Source organism: Rana temporaria, chromosome 1, assembly GCF_905171775.1.
Source record: "Rana temporaria chromosome 1, aRanTem1.1, whole genome shotgun sequence".
Classification (NCBI taxonomy): Eukaryota; Metazoa; Chordata; class Amphibia; order Anura; family Ranidae; genus Rana; species Rana temporaria.
In genome coordinates this window covers 335,605,091-335,621,546 of record NC_053489.1, presented here as the reverse complement: position 1 = coordinate 335,621,546, position 16,456 = coordinate 335,605,091, and the positions used below count along the sequence as shown (strand labels likewise).

At 42.4% G+C, this 16,456-nt stretch overlaps 1 protein-coding gene across 1 annotated transcript in view; it reads left to right on the top strand.

Annotated features, from left to right (window-relative positions):
- The window catches only part of CORO2A (coronin 2A), a 145,359-nt gene that overhangs the window by 103,832 nt on the left and 25,071 nt on the right, over positions 1-16,456 (top strand). Inside the window, 2 exon segments of the mRNA XM_040361132.1 lie at positions 2,667-2,720; positions 2,723-2,785. Coding sequence (XP_040217066.1) covers positions 2,667-2,720; positions 2,723-2,785 — 117 coding nt within the window.

The window sequence follows — 16,456 nt, the reverse complement described above, 5'->3', positions numbered from 1 at the left end:
AAAACCTTCAGGTTTCGGCTAGAAAGCTGAACATGAAGAGGAACTTCATCTTTCAGCATGGCAACGACCCAAAGCATACATCCAAATCAACAAAGGAATAGGAATATTTTTAAAAATAACAAACATGTTATACTTCCACTGTGCAGTTCGTTTTGCACAGAGTGGCCCCGATCCTCCTGTTCTGGGGTCCCACGGCGGCTGTTTCGGTTCCTCCCCGTAAGGGCCAACTTCCCTCTGGGAAGCGCTCTCCCAAGGGGGTTAGCTTGCGGGCGGGCTTCCGTGTGATACAGTCGGCAGCCATAGCCGCAAAGTATCACTCGGCCCCGCCCCCCGGTGTGCCGCGTCATTGATTTGATTGACCGCAGCAGGAGCCAATGGCTGCACTGCTATCAATCATCCAATGAAGAGCCGCCTCAAGCTGAGGGAAAGCATCGTGGGATCGTGCCCATGGAGATTCGGGGCTCAAGTAAAGTAAAACGGGGTTGGGGGGCTGGAGAGTGCAAGGTGTTTTTTCCATTTAATGCATAGGAGGCATTAAGGTGAAAAAACACGAACCCATGCAACCCCTTTTTAAAGTTTTGGAATGGCCCAGCCAGAGCCCAGACCTGTATCCGATTTTTAAAAATCTGTGGGGTGATCTGAAGAGAGTTGTGCATAGGAGATGGCCTTGCAATCTAACAGATTTGGAGTTTTTGCAAAGAAGTGTCAAGATGTGCCATGCTAATAGACTCTTCACTCTTCATCAAAGTATTAGTGTAAGGGTGTGCACATTTATGCAACCATATTCTTTTTACTTCCCTCCACCTAAAAGATTTCAGTTTGTTGTTCAACTGAGTTGTACAGTTTATAGGTCACATTAAAGGTGGAACATTTTTTGAAATTATTTATCTTTTGTCTCACTTTTTTACATCGCAGAAACCTGCCATTTTAACAGGGGTGTGTACTTTTTATATCCACTGTATAAGCTAGCAGTTACAATCTAAAACTTGTAAACATCTTGTTGTGATTAGTAATACAGTAAAACCTTGGATTGCAAGTAACTTGGTCTGTGATCGTGCAAATTTTTTACGTCACATTACAACTAAGGGGCCTTTCACACGTACGAACCGTATGTCCGCATTTTCATCCATCCATTGCGGATGAAAACGGGACATACATTGGTCCCTATGTGATTGCGGGTGTCAGCGGATGACCATATTTATGGACTTGACTGTAGGTTAACATTAAAGCTGAACCCTGGGCTGGAACAAAAAAATGACTACGCAGGGTGGTTCACCCAAACTGCAATGGTTAAATGTTTAATTCTAGAGAGTAGAGGAAGAGGCTTTATTACCTACCATGATTCCCTGTTCCAGCAGCTCCAGAGCTGTCCTCTTCTCCACAAAGCTCTGGCCTGTGGCTGACACCTTGGCATCATTACATTTAATGCGGGACTGTGGTGTGTGCAGCTATTTCATCTTACAGGGGATCATGGCCTCTGTGGTACTGGGCTATCTCATATGCCTGCCATAGAGTTTAATCTCATTCAGTGTAATGTGTAAAGATGTGAATGTGGCCTCATTGTTTTTGTGAATGGACACTAATTTCACTTTCAGGCCCCATTCACACTAGTGTAGTGGGAGTGCATGTTTTTTTGCGTGTTTTTACCGTGGCAGCCTGTTGATATTAATGGACTGCGCTACTTGTGGCAAAGTAGCTCCTCATGGCGACCTTTTTGTCATGTGTGGATTGCACGTTTTTTACTCTGTTTATGCTGCATTTTTTATTTAATTTTTTTTTCTTTCTTTTTTTTTTCACGTGGCAAAAACGTGTTTATGCTTTCGAGTTTGGGGGGGTGCCATTAAGTGGTTGTAAACCCTTTTTTTTTTTTACTTTTACCTACAGGTAAGCCTATAATAAGGCTTACCTGTAGGTAAGGAGAATATCTCCTAAACCTGCACGGTTTTAGGCGAATATTCCCCTCGCAATGCGCCGCGGCGCATGCGCAGGGAGATCTACGGCAAAAGGACCGGCAGCCGCCGGACCTTGCCGAATTTAAATCTCCCGCGCGCACGCGCGGGAGTGACGTCATCGCCCAATCGCCGCTTCCAGCCAATAACAGCGCTGGAGCGGCGATTACCCGGAAGACACGCCAAGCAAGAGGACATCTCGCTCGGCGTGGACCAGGTAAGTGCTACAAACCTCGTTCCGAGGTAAGTATTTCATAATGAGATAATATGCGGTGCATATTAGCTCATTATGACTTTTGCCTTGCAGCAGAAAAAAATAAATGACATTTTAGGTGGGTTTACATACCGCTTTAACAATTGCTGATGAGGTTCTGCTGGTAAACTGCTTCCTTTTTTGTTTTAACTGGTTTGTATGTCCTAAATTTGCATACTAGGAAGCCTTGAAGGTTTCTATGGAACAATTGGCAAGTACTAAGGTAAGGCCTTGTTATGAAAATTAAAGAAAGCTTTTATTTTTCTGAAACCGTGATACATTAATGGTACATAGGGGAGCTGGATTTTAGAAAAAAAAAAGGTAAACTTAGCCATCGTGATGCCATAATTTTTAAAACCCAATAGATGATTATGGTATTTGTATCCGTGTTCAGGTGCGTAAACTGCGTTAGTATTTTTTCATCTTTCTTAAAATGTCCATTTTTTTAATTTTTTTTGTTACAGGAATCTGATGGCAAAACTCATAGAGCCAGTAAAGTTTTGTTTCTAGGAAAACATGAAAAAAGGTTAAATCTACTGGAGCATCTCGATGGAACAATAGACAAGTTGCCCTTTGGGATCAAGTATGTAAAATATACCTACTGCGTAGAGATAATACTGCCAACAGGAAGTAGTTTGGTTAACCAATGCATAGCATATATTCTTATTGGTGTATATAATATGTGTGCCTGGTAAATTCATGTACAAGCGTACATTGCTTCCTCAAATGATCCTTTTGATCTGTTTATAAGAAGCAGTGTTGACCTAAAAGACTGTCTCAGGGCCAATGGCTCTAGTGAAATCAAGGGGCCCCCCACTGTTTTCTGTTACTTGGAAATTCTATATCAACCCCTCTGACAGTAATTTAGCATGTGTTTTTTGTTTGGCTTATTCTGGATCATTACTGTTGGAAATAATGCTTTGTTGAATTTTAGCTTATTTTCATACTTCTTTCTTTAAATATGAACTCCAGAATAAAGCAAATATAGTTGTCTGTTTGAGAGGGACCTGTGTATTTTTACCTTGAATCTCAGGGCGGCTTCATGTAAATACAATCTTAAGAAATTTAGAATCTTCCAGGTCTGTGCAGTAGTCCAGCATATAAAAACTTTTTGTTTTTGTGCAGGAGCTTCCTCTCTGTTTGAAACATTGTGACTGGTCTTGTATTTTTACCTCCTCCCCTCTGTAGTTTTTCTGTAGTAGGTGGAGCTTGATGCGTCCTTCCCACAGCTCTGCTTTCTGCACAAGCTAAATGCAACGCAGTGAGTCCCCACTGCATTTAACAAGTTATAACTGATTTTGTAAAGGCATTTGAAGCATATAAAGAAGGTTTATATCATTAGTGACTCTTGAGGAATACATATTACTTGTTGTGCCCATAGTTTGGCTTTTGAGGCCTGTATTAAATGTAAAAAGGTCTTAATTAGGTTTATAGTACTATTCATTTATGTTTTCACTTGAGCGCAATAAAATGTATAGTGAAAGAAGCTATAGAAGCCAACCTTGGTCCACTCTTAAGCCTGGTACACATTGAGTTTAGCACAGCGCTCTTGCCCCCGCTGAGCTGTTGTGTTCTGACAGGGGGACACCACCCACCACCATCAGCAGGAGTCAATGGGCTGCTGGTTTTTCCAGCATGCACGTCCAACAGAAGCCGACTTGGCTGGCATACACACGGGCCAAATTTCGGCCGTTTTTTTTTTTTTTTTAACCGGCCTGATGTCAAAACCGACATTCAGACTTGTGTGTACGGGGCTTAAGTTTTTCATACCCCTAAAAGTCTATAGGAATGCAAAAGCCACTTGAAGCAGGTCAAATACAGATATAAAGGTGGCCAGCTGCAGGTCAGATGTAACTGGTAATGATTTTTAAAAGATCACAGAAGCAACCCAAACTGATGCCATAGACACAAGCTTAAAGTGTTTGTTAAAGGGGTTGTAAAGGTAAAAAAAAATCCACCGTAATGTATTCTATGCATTAAGGTGAAAAAACATCTGCCCATTACAGGCCCCCCCCCCCCCCCCGAACCCCACCTTACTTACCTGACCCCTCGAAGGTCCTGCACGCGCAGGCTTCTCGGCCGTCTTCCCAGGCTCTGTCATTGGTTGATTGAAAGCAGCGCAGCCATTGGCTTGCGCTGCTGTTAATCACATCCAATGACGCGGGGGGCGGGGGCCGAGTGAAACAGTCGGCGGGAGCGTGCCCGCAAAGACTTGACACCATGCGCGCTCGCTCGCATGAAGGTGTTGAATCCTTGTGGGGGGGAGCCGAGACAGCCGCCAAGGTACCCCAGAAAGCCAGGTTCGGGGCCACTCTGTGCAAAACGAGCTGCACAGGTAAGTATAACATGTTTTGTTATATAATAAAAAAAAAGAAAAAAAAATACTTTACTTTAAGCCACTAACTGTCCCTTTTTTAAATGATCCCTTCTGTCACATAAAAAGCTGCATCCTAGTGCCTGTGCTTTATTAAAAAAAAAAAGCAGATTTCTACCTGTTTTAACAAGGTGTCTTCCAGCAAGCACATGGCCCCAGGCTCTCAGCTCTCCCATGTGATATCTCTAGTGGGTGGGGCTGAGTTTCTCCTGCTAATGTCAGCCAGGGAGGAAGGGAGGAGAGGAGCAAAGGGCCTGGAGTCATGTGATCGCTGGAAGACGCTTTTAAAACGGGTAGAGATCTGCTTTTTTTTTTTTTTATAAAGCACAAGCACAGCTCCAGACAGCTTTTTCTGTGACAGAAGGGATGATATAATTATCAGTTTGTTTTGTTAGCAATGCTCTAGTGAGAGCTGACAGGCAGATGGGGGGTGGGGTGGGGAGAGGACAGAGGAGACACAGGGAGAGCTGCGGATGACAGAGGTGATATATTGTGGTCAGTGTACAGAGGGGAGGGTAGAAACTGTCAGGATCTGCCAGGTATTTCAGGTGATACAGGTGGCCAAATTACAAGCACTGTGCTGTATAACATGCTTTAAAAGAGAAGTATGGGTTTGGGGGTTATTGCAGTTTTTTACTTACCTAGGTGGCTGCATCATCAGTCCAATTCTGCATCTGTCCCACGGCATCTCTGCACTGAGAACCGAGTGATCGAACACCGCCGATGGCTTGGTTCTCTCGGCTTCCCAAGGCTGCTGCCTGTCAATTAGCAGATCTCCTGCTCTGTAACTTCTTGCTCATTGGAACGCTGAGCTGTGGAGCGGCCGTCTCAGCGATTTGCTGAGAGAGCTATCAGTCCAGGCACCTGGCGAATCCAGACTCCCAGAGTCAGGATGGCGCGGTGCCTGGACTGATATTGGTGACTTCAGTCCGCTCACTGCTGAAAATGGGTTACAGGAGTGCAAAACTAATGCCGCGTACACACGATTGAACATTCGGACAACAAAACCGTGGATTTTTTTCCAACGGAATGTTGGCTGAAACTTGTCTTGCATACACACGGTCACACAAATGTCGGAAATTCCGATCGTCACGTGGTCACGTACAACACTATAACGAACCGAGAAAAATGAAGTTCAATGTTTCCGAGCATGCGTCAAATTGATTCCAAGCATGCGTAGGATTTTTATGCGTCGGAATTGCATACAGACAATTGGAATTCCGACAAGAACTTTTGTTGTTGGAAAAATTGAGAACCGGCTCTCAAACGCTTGTTGTCGTAAATTCCGACCGTGTGTACGTGGCATAATTGCACTCCTGTGACCCATAGGAGAAGCCCAGCCAAACAAGCTCAGGCTGGACCTCTCCTTTAAGTGAACATGATCCATTTTTTGGGGGGGTTAACACACACTTTAAAGCCTCAGCTGCAATGTGCCCCCTGATGGAAGATTAAAGACCTTTGTAAATGGGCTTTGGTGGGCAATTCATTTGTAGGTGCAGTTATCCTGCATTTTGGTCTGCTTCAGCTGCTTTTGCTTTCTATAGACTTGTATGGGAAGAGAAGCAGTTCTGAAGCAAATGTAAGCCTGTTCACTGATCTTTATGCCGCGTAAACACGGTCGTTTTTCGGCATGAAAAAAAACAACGTTTTTAAAAACGTCATTTAAAATCATCGTGTGTGGGCTTCATATCGTTTTTCGGCTTCTGAAAAATGTTGTTTTTCGGGTTGTAAAAAATTATCGTGTGTTGGCCAAGACAACGTTTTTTTTTTCATGCCGAAAAACTACCGTGTCTACGCCGCATCAGGCTGAGTTCACACTACACCGTGGAGTGGCTCACAGTAGGGGTCTGATGCGTCCCTGTTCACTGTTTCAGGTCCGATTTCGGTCCAAATGTTTGGTTGGATTCGGACCTGAAACAGGCCAGAAAACGCACAAAAGACTCCTGTGCAATTCACACCAGACTCCTGTGCAATTCACACCAGACTCCTGTGCAATTCACACCAGACTCCTGTGCAATTCACACTGCTGATGTGCAATTCACACTGCTGATGTGTGACTCGGCTCCATTGAGAACCAGGCAAACTCTCCAGACATGCAAATTGGATGCGGTGCATTGAACGTCATAGTTATTGGTAAATCCTAAAGGTTTGATTGTACAAACTGTTCTTTGTGTGGCCAGCTTTACTTTAAACCATTTTAATTTGTTCCTTAGAAATCAAGCAAAATGGGAACCTAATTTTTCACTGTCTGCAAAAATGGGTATATACAACATTGTGTATGTGCAAAAAATAAAAAAAATACTTTTTACCAGTTCACACCAGATGCAGTTCCGTGCGCTTTTTTTCTGCACTAAAAGTGCATGCACAGTGTTTTCCATGTATTCCAATGGCTCTAGTTCACACCATGCAGTCTGTTTCAGTCAGTTTCCAGTGTGGAAACTGACTGCACTGGTGCATTAAGGTGAAAAAACACAGGGATTTAAGGTATATGTTCGCCCTAAGAATGTAAACCCTTCACTTGTTTGCCCTCTTTTCGTCTGTTAAATATACTATTGAAAGCATTTTGGTATCCGTTTCATAAGTTTAAGAAATACCTGTTGATCTTTTCAGAAATTTAGTGCTGTCCTGTGTTCTCTGGCTGTTTTATCTCCAGGCAATTTTTAGCCCTCCTGTTCTTATTTTGTACTAGAAGTCAGTTGGTCTCTATGCTGTGGATAAGCACACAGTTGGAGTGGTTTGATAGTTTAGGAAAAGACCATGGACATGGCTGACTTAGACCAATCACAAAAAGCTGTGCGTTGTCAGCCCACAATAGAAAATTAAGAGCTAGATGCATTTTTGGCAGATCAGAAAGTACCTTGGTTCTTGCAGGACCTATTAAATGGATAAAACATAAGGAAGTGTGCAGGTAATGCAGAGATATACTGCATATGTGTTTTTGTCATTTTGCCTTTACATACTTTTTAAAGATCCCCAGCCCCAGGTGCTTTCTGTACTATACCATATCATTCCCTATACTCTGACAGGTCCTGCCTCAGACCATTTGTGAAATAAGAGAGCAACTTTTTCTCCTTTCCTGTCTTTCTTGTAACACAAGCACTGATCTTCAGCTGTGCCTTGTGTAGTAAAGGCAGGTGCAGACAAACCGCATTAGTCACACATAGGGCTTGTGCAGACAATCTTTAGACTTCGAAGAGAGTCCAATGCTATATGCTTTCAAGTACTAATGAGTTACCTGGATTAGTTGCTTTTGATTTGATTTGCAAATGCTGAAAGATTTGCAAATGCTGAAAGATTTGCACTGAGCTGCTTGTCAGCAGTTTTTGAGTCACATTGAGCTGCTTTAAAGTGCTTGTAAAGGTAGGTTTTTTACCTGAATGTATTCTCTTCATTCAGGTATTAGTTGTTTAGATGTGTTTTTTTTTTTTTTTTTTTTTTTTTTTTATTGAATTTCACACAAATGTTCACACTCATTCACATTAAAGCTTTAAAAACAATTCTAATATCTTATGACCAATTAAAAATGAACAATTTTTGCTACTGCAACACACAATAAAAAAAAAAATATCACCTGATAACATATAGTGTCCGAACTGTCTCTCCATATGGAGAGACCCCCCCCCCCCTTACATTCATTCACAAAAAATAAATCTGACCTCTGACCATCTGCCTGGACAGTGCTGATTGGCCCTGTGCTGATCACATGCACCTTCCCAGATAAAAAAAATAACAAATTCTAGTAATACACAATAAACTGAACATGTGACTCCAAAAGACTCTGTCTTATCTAATGGTTAGGGGACAGTGGAAGAAGGGGAGGATCAGAGAAGACTGGATCAAAAAGCCTTTTTACACAATGCAGAGGATTAACCCCTTAGGTTCCACAGTGAGTATAACCAGCATGCTTTATTGCATATACAGACTGACTTTACTGTTGTGGGTTTAGTAACACTTTAAGAACAAATCTACAGAACCTTGTTTGTAACTCGGGACTGCCTTTATAGGGTAGAAATTATAATTTAGGCCTTATGTACACAGTGTGTTCGAAAAACGGAGCTGCAAAGCCATGTGATGTCACAAGGGGTGGGGTCTCATGATGATGTGGCCAGGTGGCCACGCCCCATGGCTATATAAGAAACAAGAGCAGAGCTATCAGAATGATGTGAGACAGTGTTGGAGGAGGACCGGGTCGGCAGCAGGGAAGATGGCAGCGGCGGAGAAGACTAGAGTAAGTTTTTTTTTTTTTTTTTTTTTTTAATAAAGAACTACAGTAAAACCTTGGTTTGAGAGTAACTTGGTTTGAGAGCGTTTTGCCAGACAAGCAAAATGTTTTAATAAATTATCCCTTGATATACAAGCGATGTCTTGATATAAGAGTAGCGTCATGTCACAACTGAGTATAAAAAAAGAGGAGAGGAGCCTCTAAGTGTAGCAATATGGTTACATTTATTGAAGGTACAACATTTAGCAACTTATTGCTACACTTCGAGGTGCCTCTCTTCTCTTTTATACCCTGTAAAAAAATGCTTTGATATACAAGTGCTTTGGATTACAAGCATGTTTCTGGAACAAATTATGCTTGCAATCCAAGGTTTTACTGTCTGTACCTCATACTCCTTAACATAAGGGAGGGGCCAGCATCTGGGGGCCTCCTTGTTAAATGGGGGCTCCAGATTCCTATCCAGGGTTGTCAAGAAGGGGCCCTTGTCCCCATCAATATGGGGACATGGTGCTTTGGGATGAGGGGTCACAGAGCACCCACATCCCCCATGTTGAGAGCGTGTGACCTGGTATGGTCCAGGAGAGAGAGGGGAAGTGCTTGGATAAGAATCTGGTGTGGGGTTCCCCTCAAAGGGGGGGCGCCCCATGCCACTTTTCCCATTTTGGCATGGGGTTCTCTTTCAAGATGCATACCAGATTTAAAGGGCCTGGTATGGATCTTGGGAGGGGGGACCCATGTTGTTTTTTTTTGTTTTTGTTTTTTGTTTTTGTTTTTTGTTTTTGTTTTATATTTTGGCATGGTGTGCCCCTTCAAGATCCTCAGAGCATAAGTCAGATCCTGATGATCTGACTTTGATGCGTCTTCCATTCAAAACAATGGGCTGAAAGTTGGATCGGTTAAGATGGCTCTCATAGGGAACCATTGATTTTGACATGTCAAAAAAAAACTCTTAACACTGTCTTAACGTTTACACGCAGTTGCAAGCATTTGCTGTTTAACCACTTCTCCATCGGGCCTGTTCTGGCACTTCTCTCCTTCTTCATGTAAAAATCATAATTTTTTTGCTAGAAAATTAAACCGAAACCCTAACATTATATTATATATAAATATATATTTTTTAGCAGACACCCTAGGGAATAAAATGGCGGTCATTTTTTTCTCGCACGATATGTGCACAATAATTTTTCAAACGCCTTTTTTGGGGCAAAAAACGGTTTCATGAATTAAAAAATAACAAAACCGTAAAAGTTAGCCCAATTTTTTTGTATAATGTGAAAGATAATGTTATGCCGAGTAAATAGATACCTAACATGTCACGCTTTAAAATTGTGCACACTCATGGAATGGCGCCAAACTTCGGTAGTTAAAAATCTCCATAGGCGACGCTTTAATTTTTTTTTTTACAGGTTACTATTTTCGAGTTATGGAGGAGCTCTAATGCACGCGGCGATACCTCACATGTGGGGTTTGAACAGCGTTTACATATGTGGGCAGGACTTAAATGCGTGTTCGCTTCTGAGCGCAAGCTACTGGGGACAGGGGCGTTTAAAAAAAAATGTATTTTATTTTACTTACTTTGTTTTTTTTTACACTTTTTAAAAAAAAAAACATTTCTGATCACTTTTATTCCTATTACAAGGAATGTAAACATTCCTTGTAATAAGAATCACTGTGACAGGTCCTCTTTATGGAGAGATGTGGGGTCAATAAGACCCCACATCTGTTCTCCAGGCTTGAAAGCATGAGATTGTGAAAAAAAATTCACAGATCTCATGCCGACAGCCGCGATTGCGGCTTTGTTTACTTCCGGGTACCCGGGCGTGATGTCACTACGTCGTGCCCGGGCCTCCGACGGTCATAGAGATGACTGGTGACCATCTGGTCACTGGAAATCTCTATCGTCAAGAGCCGGCGCCGGCCGTTTCGTTCTCTGGGCCCTTGATGGCACGGGAGAGCCCGGATAAGCACCGGATGGCGGCAGGAGGGGGGGTGTCCCCTCCCGCCGCCTATAAGAACGATCAAGCGGCGGAACTGCCGCTATGATCATTCTTATTGTGCACAGAATCGCCGGCAGAAGACGGTGATATCTGAATGATGCCTGTAGCTGCAGGCATCATTCAGATATCACCGCACAAAGTCGAGGACGTCGTATGACGTCCTCAGTGGACAAGTGGTTAAAATGCCGGGAAACTACAGCCCTGAATGCGATTATTTGCTTTTAAAAAAGTCAGTAAACTCAATTGCCTCTAAACTACTATAAACGACTAAGTGTACATGTAACATCACGTTGAGAGTTCAGGGGCTGCTGAAAAAAACATGCGATCTCTGTGTGATGCGATTTCAGCCATACAGCTAGTATGGCTAAATTTGCATTGCGTTCGGACCAAACTTGCACGGGACCTTTTTTTGGTCTGCAGCAGAATCAGTTCACACCCATGCGATCCTAATACTGTGCAAATTTGCAGATTGTACTGCGATATGCGAACTGATTTGGGGGTGTCAGTAAATTTTAATTGCCTCTCCCAGCAGGTTGCATAGGGAAGTATAAACTGCCACTGGGAGACATGCGATGCGGGAACCTGCAGTGGATTCGCTGGGTTCCCACATCGCAACAGTGTGAGCCGGCACTAAATGCGAGTTTAACAGCTGCAGTGTACATGAAGCCGCTGCCAGACGATAACCCTTCAAATTTTAAACGTAGACAAAGTTTCCACGGTCCCCCTTGTTTAAAATGTCCTTTCTTATGACAGTGATGAAAAGAGAACAAAGAGAAAAATGAATTCTCATGCTGACATGCAAATATTTCTTTATTATTCAGGCTTATTTGGTTCTTTGTATTATTTGCATACTGGTCATGCACAAGAAACAGAAATAAATCAACCTTGTGTAATGAAAATGTGCTTTACTAATGCTTAGACCAAGATCATTTCCTCGGGATGCACCTGCACCTTTTATGGGACCAATGACATAAAGTGTGTAGTACACACAGAATATTTGACTGCATAATGACTAATGCATACAGGACTGGATACGTGAATTTTGCCTTTGGCCGCCCTAGGGCAATGAGGTTTAGGCAGGCTGCTCATATTTCGTTTGTAGACCTTCAGTAAAATAATTAAGGCCGTTCACACCTGAGCGTTCTGTCACCTGAAGCAAAAACGCCTGTTACTCAAAGTACATGAGGTACTTGTTGGCAGATTGGGCCCATAGACTTCAATGGGAATGCCTGAAAATGTGCGACATGGGCGTTTTACAAGCGTTTTGTCATTCGTTGTCTGCTCAAACAGCAGCTCTCCGTCCCTAATCTACTCCACCTCTCCTCCCCCTAGTGCTTTCTATTGGCTAACTAAAAATACCTGAAGCTGTAAAATGCATATAATACACTTCCAAAACGCTTGTCAGTGGTGTATTAAGGTTTTGTGCTGCCCTAGGCCTGACTAAACTTGTGCAACCCCTAATTTAAATATGATCCACCCCTTCCTGTCAAGGTCACACCCCTTCCTGTTTAAGACCTGCCCTGAAATTTTCCAGTGGGGACACTAGTTCTGGGGGGCGGGGGATTCCCTTAATGAAGAGATTTCTCTCACTTCCTGTTTGGCTATGGGGCAGGAAATGAAGGGAAATTAACGGATGGCAAAACATTTTTTTAACAGGGGCTATAACCATCACTTAATCCAAAATGGAAATAAAGTGTTGCCTATAGTTCTACTTTAAGCACAAATTTTGCTAAATTTATGGAGCACGAAGAGGCTATAACCATGCCAGTGGTGCAGCAGAAAACATGTAGCACAGTGATGGAGGTATGTGGTCCAGGCAGTGAGCAAAGGAAGGATTGATGGCAGGAACAAATAAATCCATCGGTTTATTTTTCTCATCAGCAATCAACAGAAATAAAATTAAGATTCCTTAATATGTACAACTGACACAAGCAAAGGATTTCAGAAGAGTCCTACTACCTTCCTGCCAGGTATAGGTGACCATGTCAGTGTCCCTTGTGTCTGTACCATCCCTATCATACCGGGACTAGTGCGGCCGCTTTATAGAGGCGCCAGACCGATTTGTCTTGCGGCCCAGTCCACCTCATAAGACTGGAGCTACACTAAAAGCGCAAGCCGGCAGGGACTTTTTTTCATGCTGCCCCCCTGCAAAGTGCTGCCCTAGGCCTGGGCCAAGATACAGCGTTGACGCTTGTAATACACTTCTAAAAATGTTCAAAAACCCTCAAATGCCAGTAAATCGTAATGGTAAACAAGTATGAACATAAAGTGTAAAAGATCAGTGGTCTTTAGGACAGCACAAAAAGAAGAGATACAGTTTGGGGTGGCCCTAATTAACTAGTTCTACACAGTGATGGATGTGGATGTTTAAAACAAATGTTATATGTTTCATAAAGTGGCCATATTTGGCTCAGTGCTTACAAGCAGTGCATCTAATTCAAGCACTACTTGTTAAAATGGGAGCCATGTAGTGCTGTCCTTGGAGATGAGTGCTTTCGACTTGAAGGAATTGCTTATTAGTAAATTTTCCACCTGGATGGAAGAAATAAGTGAGAGGTTCAACAATATTCCCTTTCGTACAAGCGCAAATAAAACTATTTCAGCACCTGTGTGTTACTATGAATTCAGAGAGATTAATATTTTTTTTTTTTTTTTTTTTGCTGCTTTTCCTTGCTATAAATACATACTACCACCATAAATAGTAATCGGTGCAATAACTGTAACTGACTTGTAATATTGTGACATTCTGCTGTTCAAGTCGTTTGGAGGCTTTTATGGCCTTTTATTACTCAAAGGGGCCCTCTAGTGGGCAAATGTATATATGGCAAACTGAACATTTTATGTTCTGATATAAGCAAAGTGACTTCAGAGACAGAGCTAAGCAGAAGTGTCTAGTGTAATGATTCTGAACCTTTTTTTTTTTAGCCAAGACAACCTTTAAAATTCTGCATTCTCGAGGCATCCCATTCTACAATGTAAGAAACTTAATAGTTTTACATAACATAGGAACATCCACACATGTAGGACAACCAACATTGGAGGTGATTTATTCTTTCAAAGCAGTATACCTTTGCAAACTGCTACTGACTAGTATCCCAGTACATCTCTCTTCCTCACTCAGCTATAGTAGTTCCAGTGCTGACAGAAAGGGGCAGAGGAGAGGCAAACAAGGATGCTGTGCAGGAACCGGACATCATCTTTATCCACCGATGACATCATTGGTTGTTAGGATGGCCGTGACTAGATGGTTGTAATGGTGCACAATGAAAACCTGTAGCTTTGTGGAACTAAAAAGCAGGCTTGATTTAACCATTGGCTTGTATACAATTTTTAGGCATTTTGTCAAGGCACCCCTGAAGGCACCCTGGTTGAAAAAGGCTGCTCTAGTGCCTCACAACATGCAACATTTTCCTATGTAAAGGCAAAAAAAAAAAAGAAGCAAAGTGTGGCAGTAAATCATTTCACTTTTGAGAATACTGCTTTTACCTGTTGTGATCATTAATAAGAGCTCTAAAATTAGCTTGAAGTCCCTCTACATGAAGAGAGGCATGGCCCTCCTGAAGCAGGGAGCTTCCATCTGGTGGGTTCTTAGAATAAGGTGACCAGATTTTTTAAATGAAATCCAGGAACATATTTTTTTTTTGTTTTACTAGTAATTGCGGCAATCAGCAACTCTCTGCCCGTCGCCGTCCGCCTGACAGCCTGTCAAGTCCTACTCTCTGGGCCCTGGCTACTACTGGGTGGGGAGCGGAGGAAGATCACTCCGCCATGGAAGGCAAGGAGATAAACAGGCAAGCGACTGGCCGGGACTTGAGCCAAGGCAGAAAAACATGCGAGCGGAGCTGAATGGGCATGCGCCCAAAACTGAAGAAATATTCCCTCTGCTCCGATCAACACATAATCATCAGAAAGGGGCACAGATAATGGAAAAAAAATACACCCCCCTAAGCTAGTAGGAGCAGAGGAGCGGGGGTGTATAATTCAGAATTATTATTTTTTTTTTTTTCTGCACTGACTGTCTTTGAAATTGCCCCAGCCCCTGTTCAAATCCAATCCGGGGACAGACTTGGTCCGGGGACATTGCAGTATCGATATAGACAGCATTTTGGTTATCTTGGTACGCAAAATTGGCCCAGAAGGATCTAGTGCTTGGACATTCTGCGACTCCTGGGAAATACTTTGCAGTCACTTACACACTGACTAGACCTGCTGTCTCAAGGACTGGTCTACTATCCTGCCTCACGTTTGCTGTCTTTTAAGGGTTGGCTGTTGGCTGTTGATACTCCTGAGGGATCAGAATCTCTGACTCAGTTATTACTATGCTGTCTAAAGCCAGGAAATCGATCTCTTGCCGGGTCTATCATTGCACTTGGAAGACTTTCTTTACAAGACACCTTAGAAGAAATTCCATTAAATGTATTCTGTCTTTTCTCCAATGTGGGCTGCAGCAACATTAGGTTTTAAACACTCTGGTTAAGTTTAAGCATTTGCCATTCTCTTTCAAAGACCCATGGCCTCTCATGACCAAAGGCCTTTGTTCAGGGGGTGACTCGCATCGCTCCCCCATTCGGTACACCTGTTTTAACCTTAGGATCTCAATTTGGGCCTTTCCCTTGCCCAACCTTACTCGTAAGGTAGTTTTGCACATGACTAGACGGATCACTTGATAGCACGGTGAGTCTCAGAACTGGAAGCCTTGTCCTGTTAAGAAACCTTTGTTGGCATTTATGAAGACAAGGGGGTTTTGAAGCCTCAGGACTCCTTTCTCACCAAGGTGGTTTTTCTCCTTCTGCCTTAATCAAGATGTCATTCTATTTGTCCTTGCTCAAAAGCACCCCAAAGAGATCCCTCTACATTTTTGTAGTACGTGAAGTGCGAGTTTAGCTCTCAGGTACTGCTTCCATCTAAACCTTGGATTCTCTGTTTGACCTGAATGAATTTCAGGGTTAAAGTCAACCTTGTAGTCACAGTATAGAAAAAAAATGAAAAAAATAAATAAAAATAAAAGAAAAAATAATGGTAAAAGAGATATTTATCTTTTACCTTTTTTTTTTATTTTTTTCATTTCTATTTTTTGATTAATTCTTTATCATATATTAGATACTTTTTATTTATTTTTTCACTGTTGTCTTCAATGATACAATGTTTTGCCTTAACTCGGGCGCCCTCCACCCCATGCCGATTTTAATTTGTTTTTAAGTGAGCATATGTTTGCTTATTTTGCTTTTCATTATTTTTTATTTTTCTATTTATAGTCTACTCTCTTCTCTTTCATGTTTTATAACCCCTTTTCTTTTGGGTTATCCTTTTCAGCCGGGTTCTTATTAGGCCCTCTGTGGCTGCGTTTTGAGCCCTCGTCTTTTGGGCACCTATTCGCCCCTTTGCTGGGTAGTGGTCACTACTGGGAGGTCTTCTCTGGCTGGGCAAGTGTTGCTACCCTTGTGGAGGCAGACACGGTGATTATCTACACACGGTTTGTGCTATGAACACAACAAGTGTATATGTTAATAACTTGTCAATGCATGTTTACTTGCGTAATTTTCTTATTTTTTTGTTCAGTATCGCAAAATTCTTCTGTTCTGCCCGTATGTCCCCTGATGAAGCAAAAATGCAAAACATGTCGGGACTCATACGCGTAACTGTATCTTGAATCTATCCAGC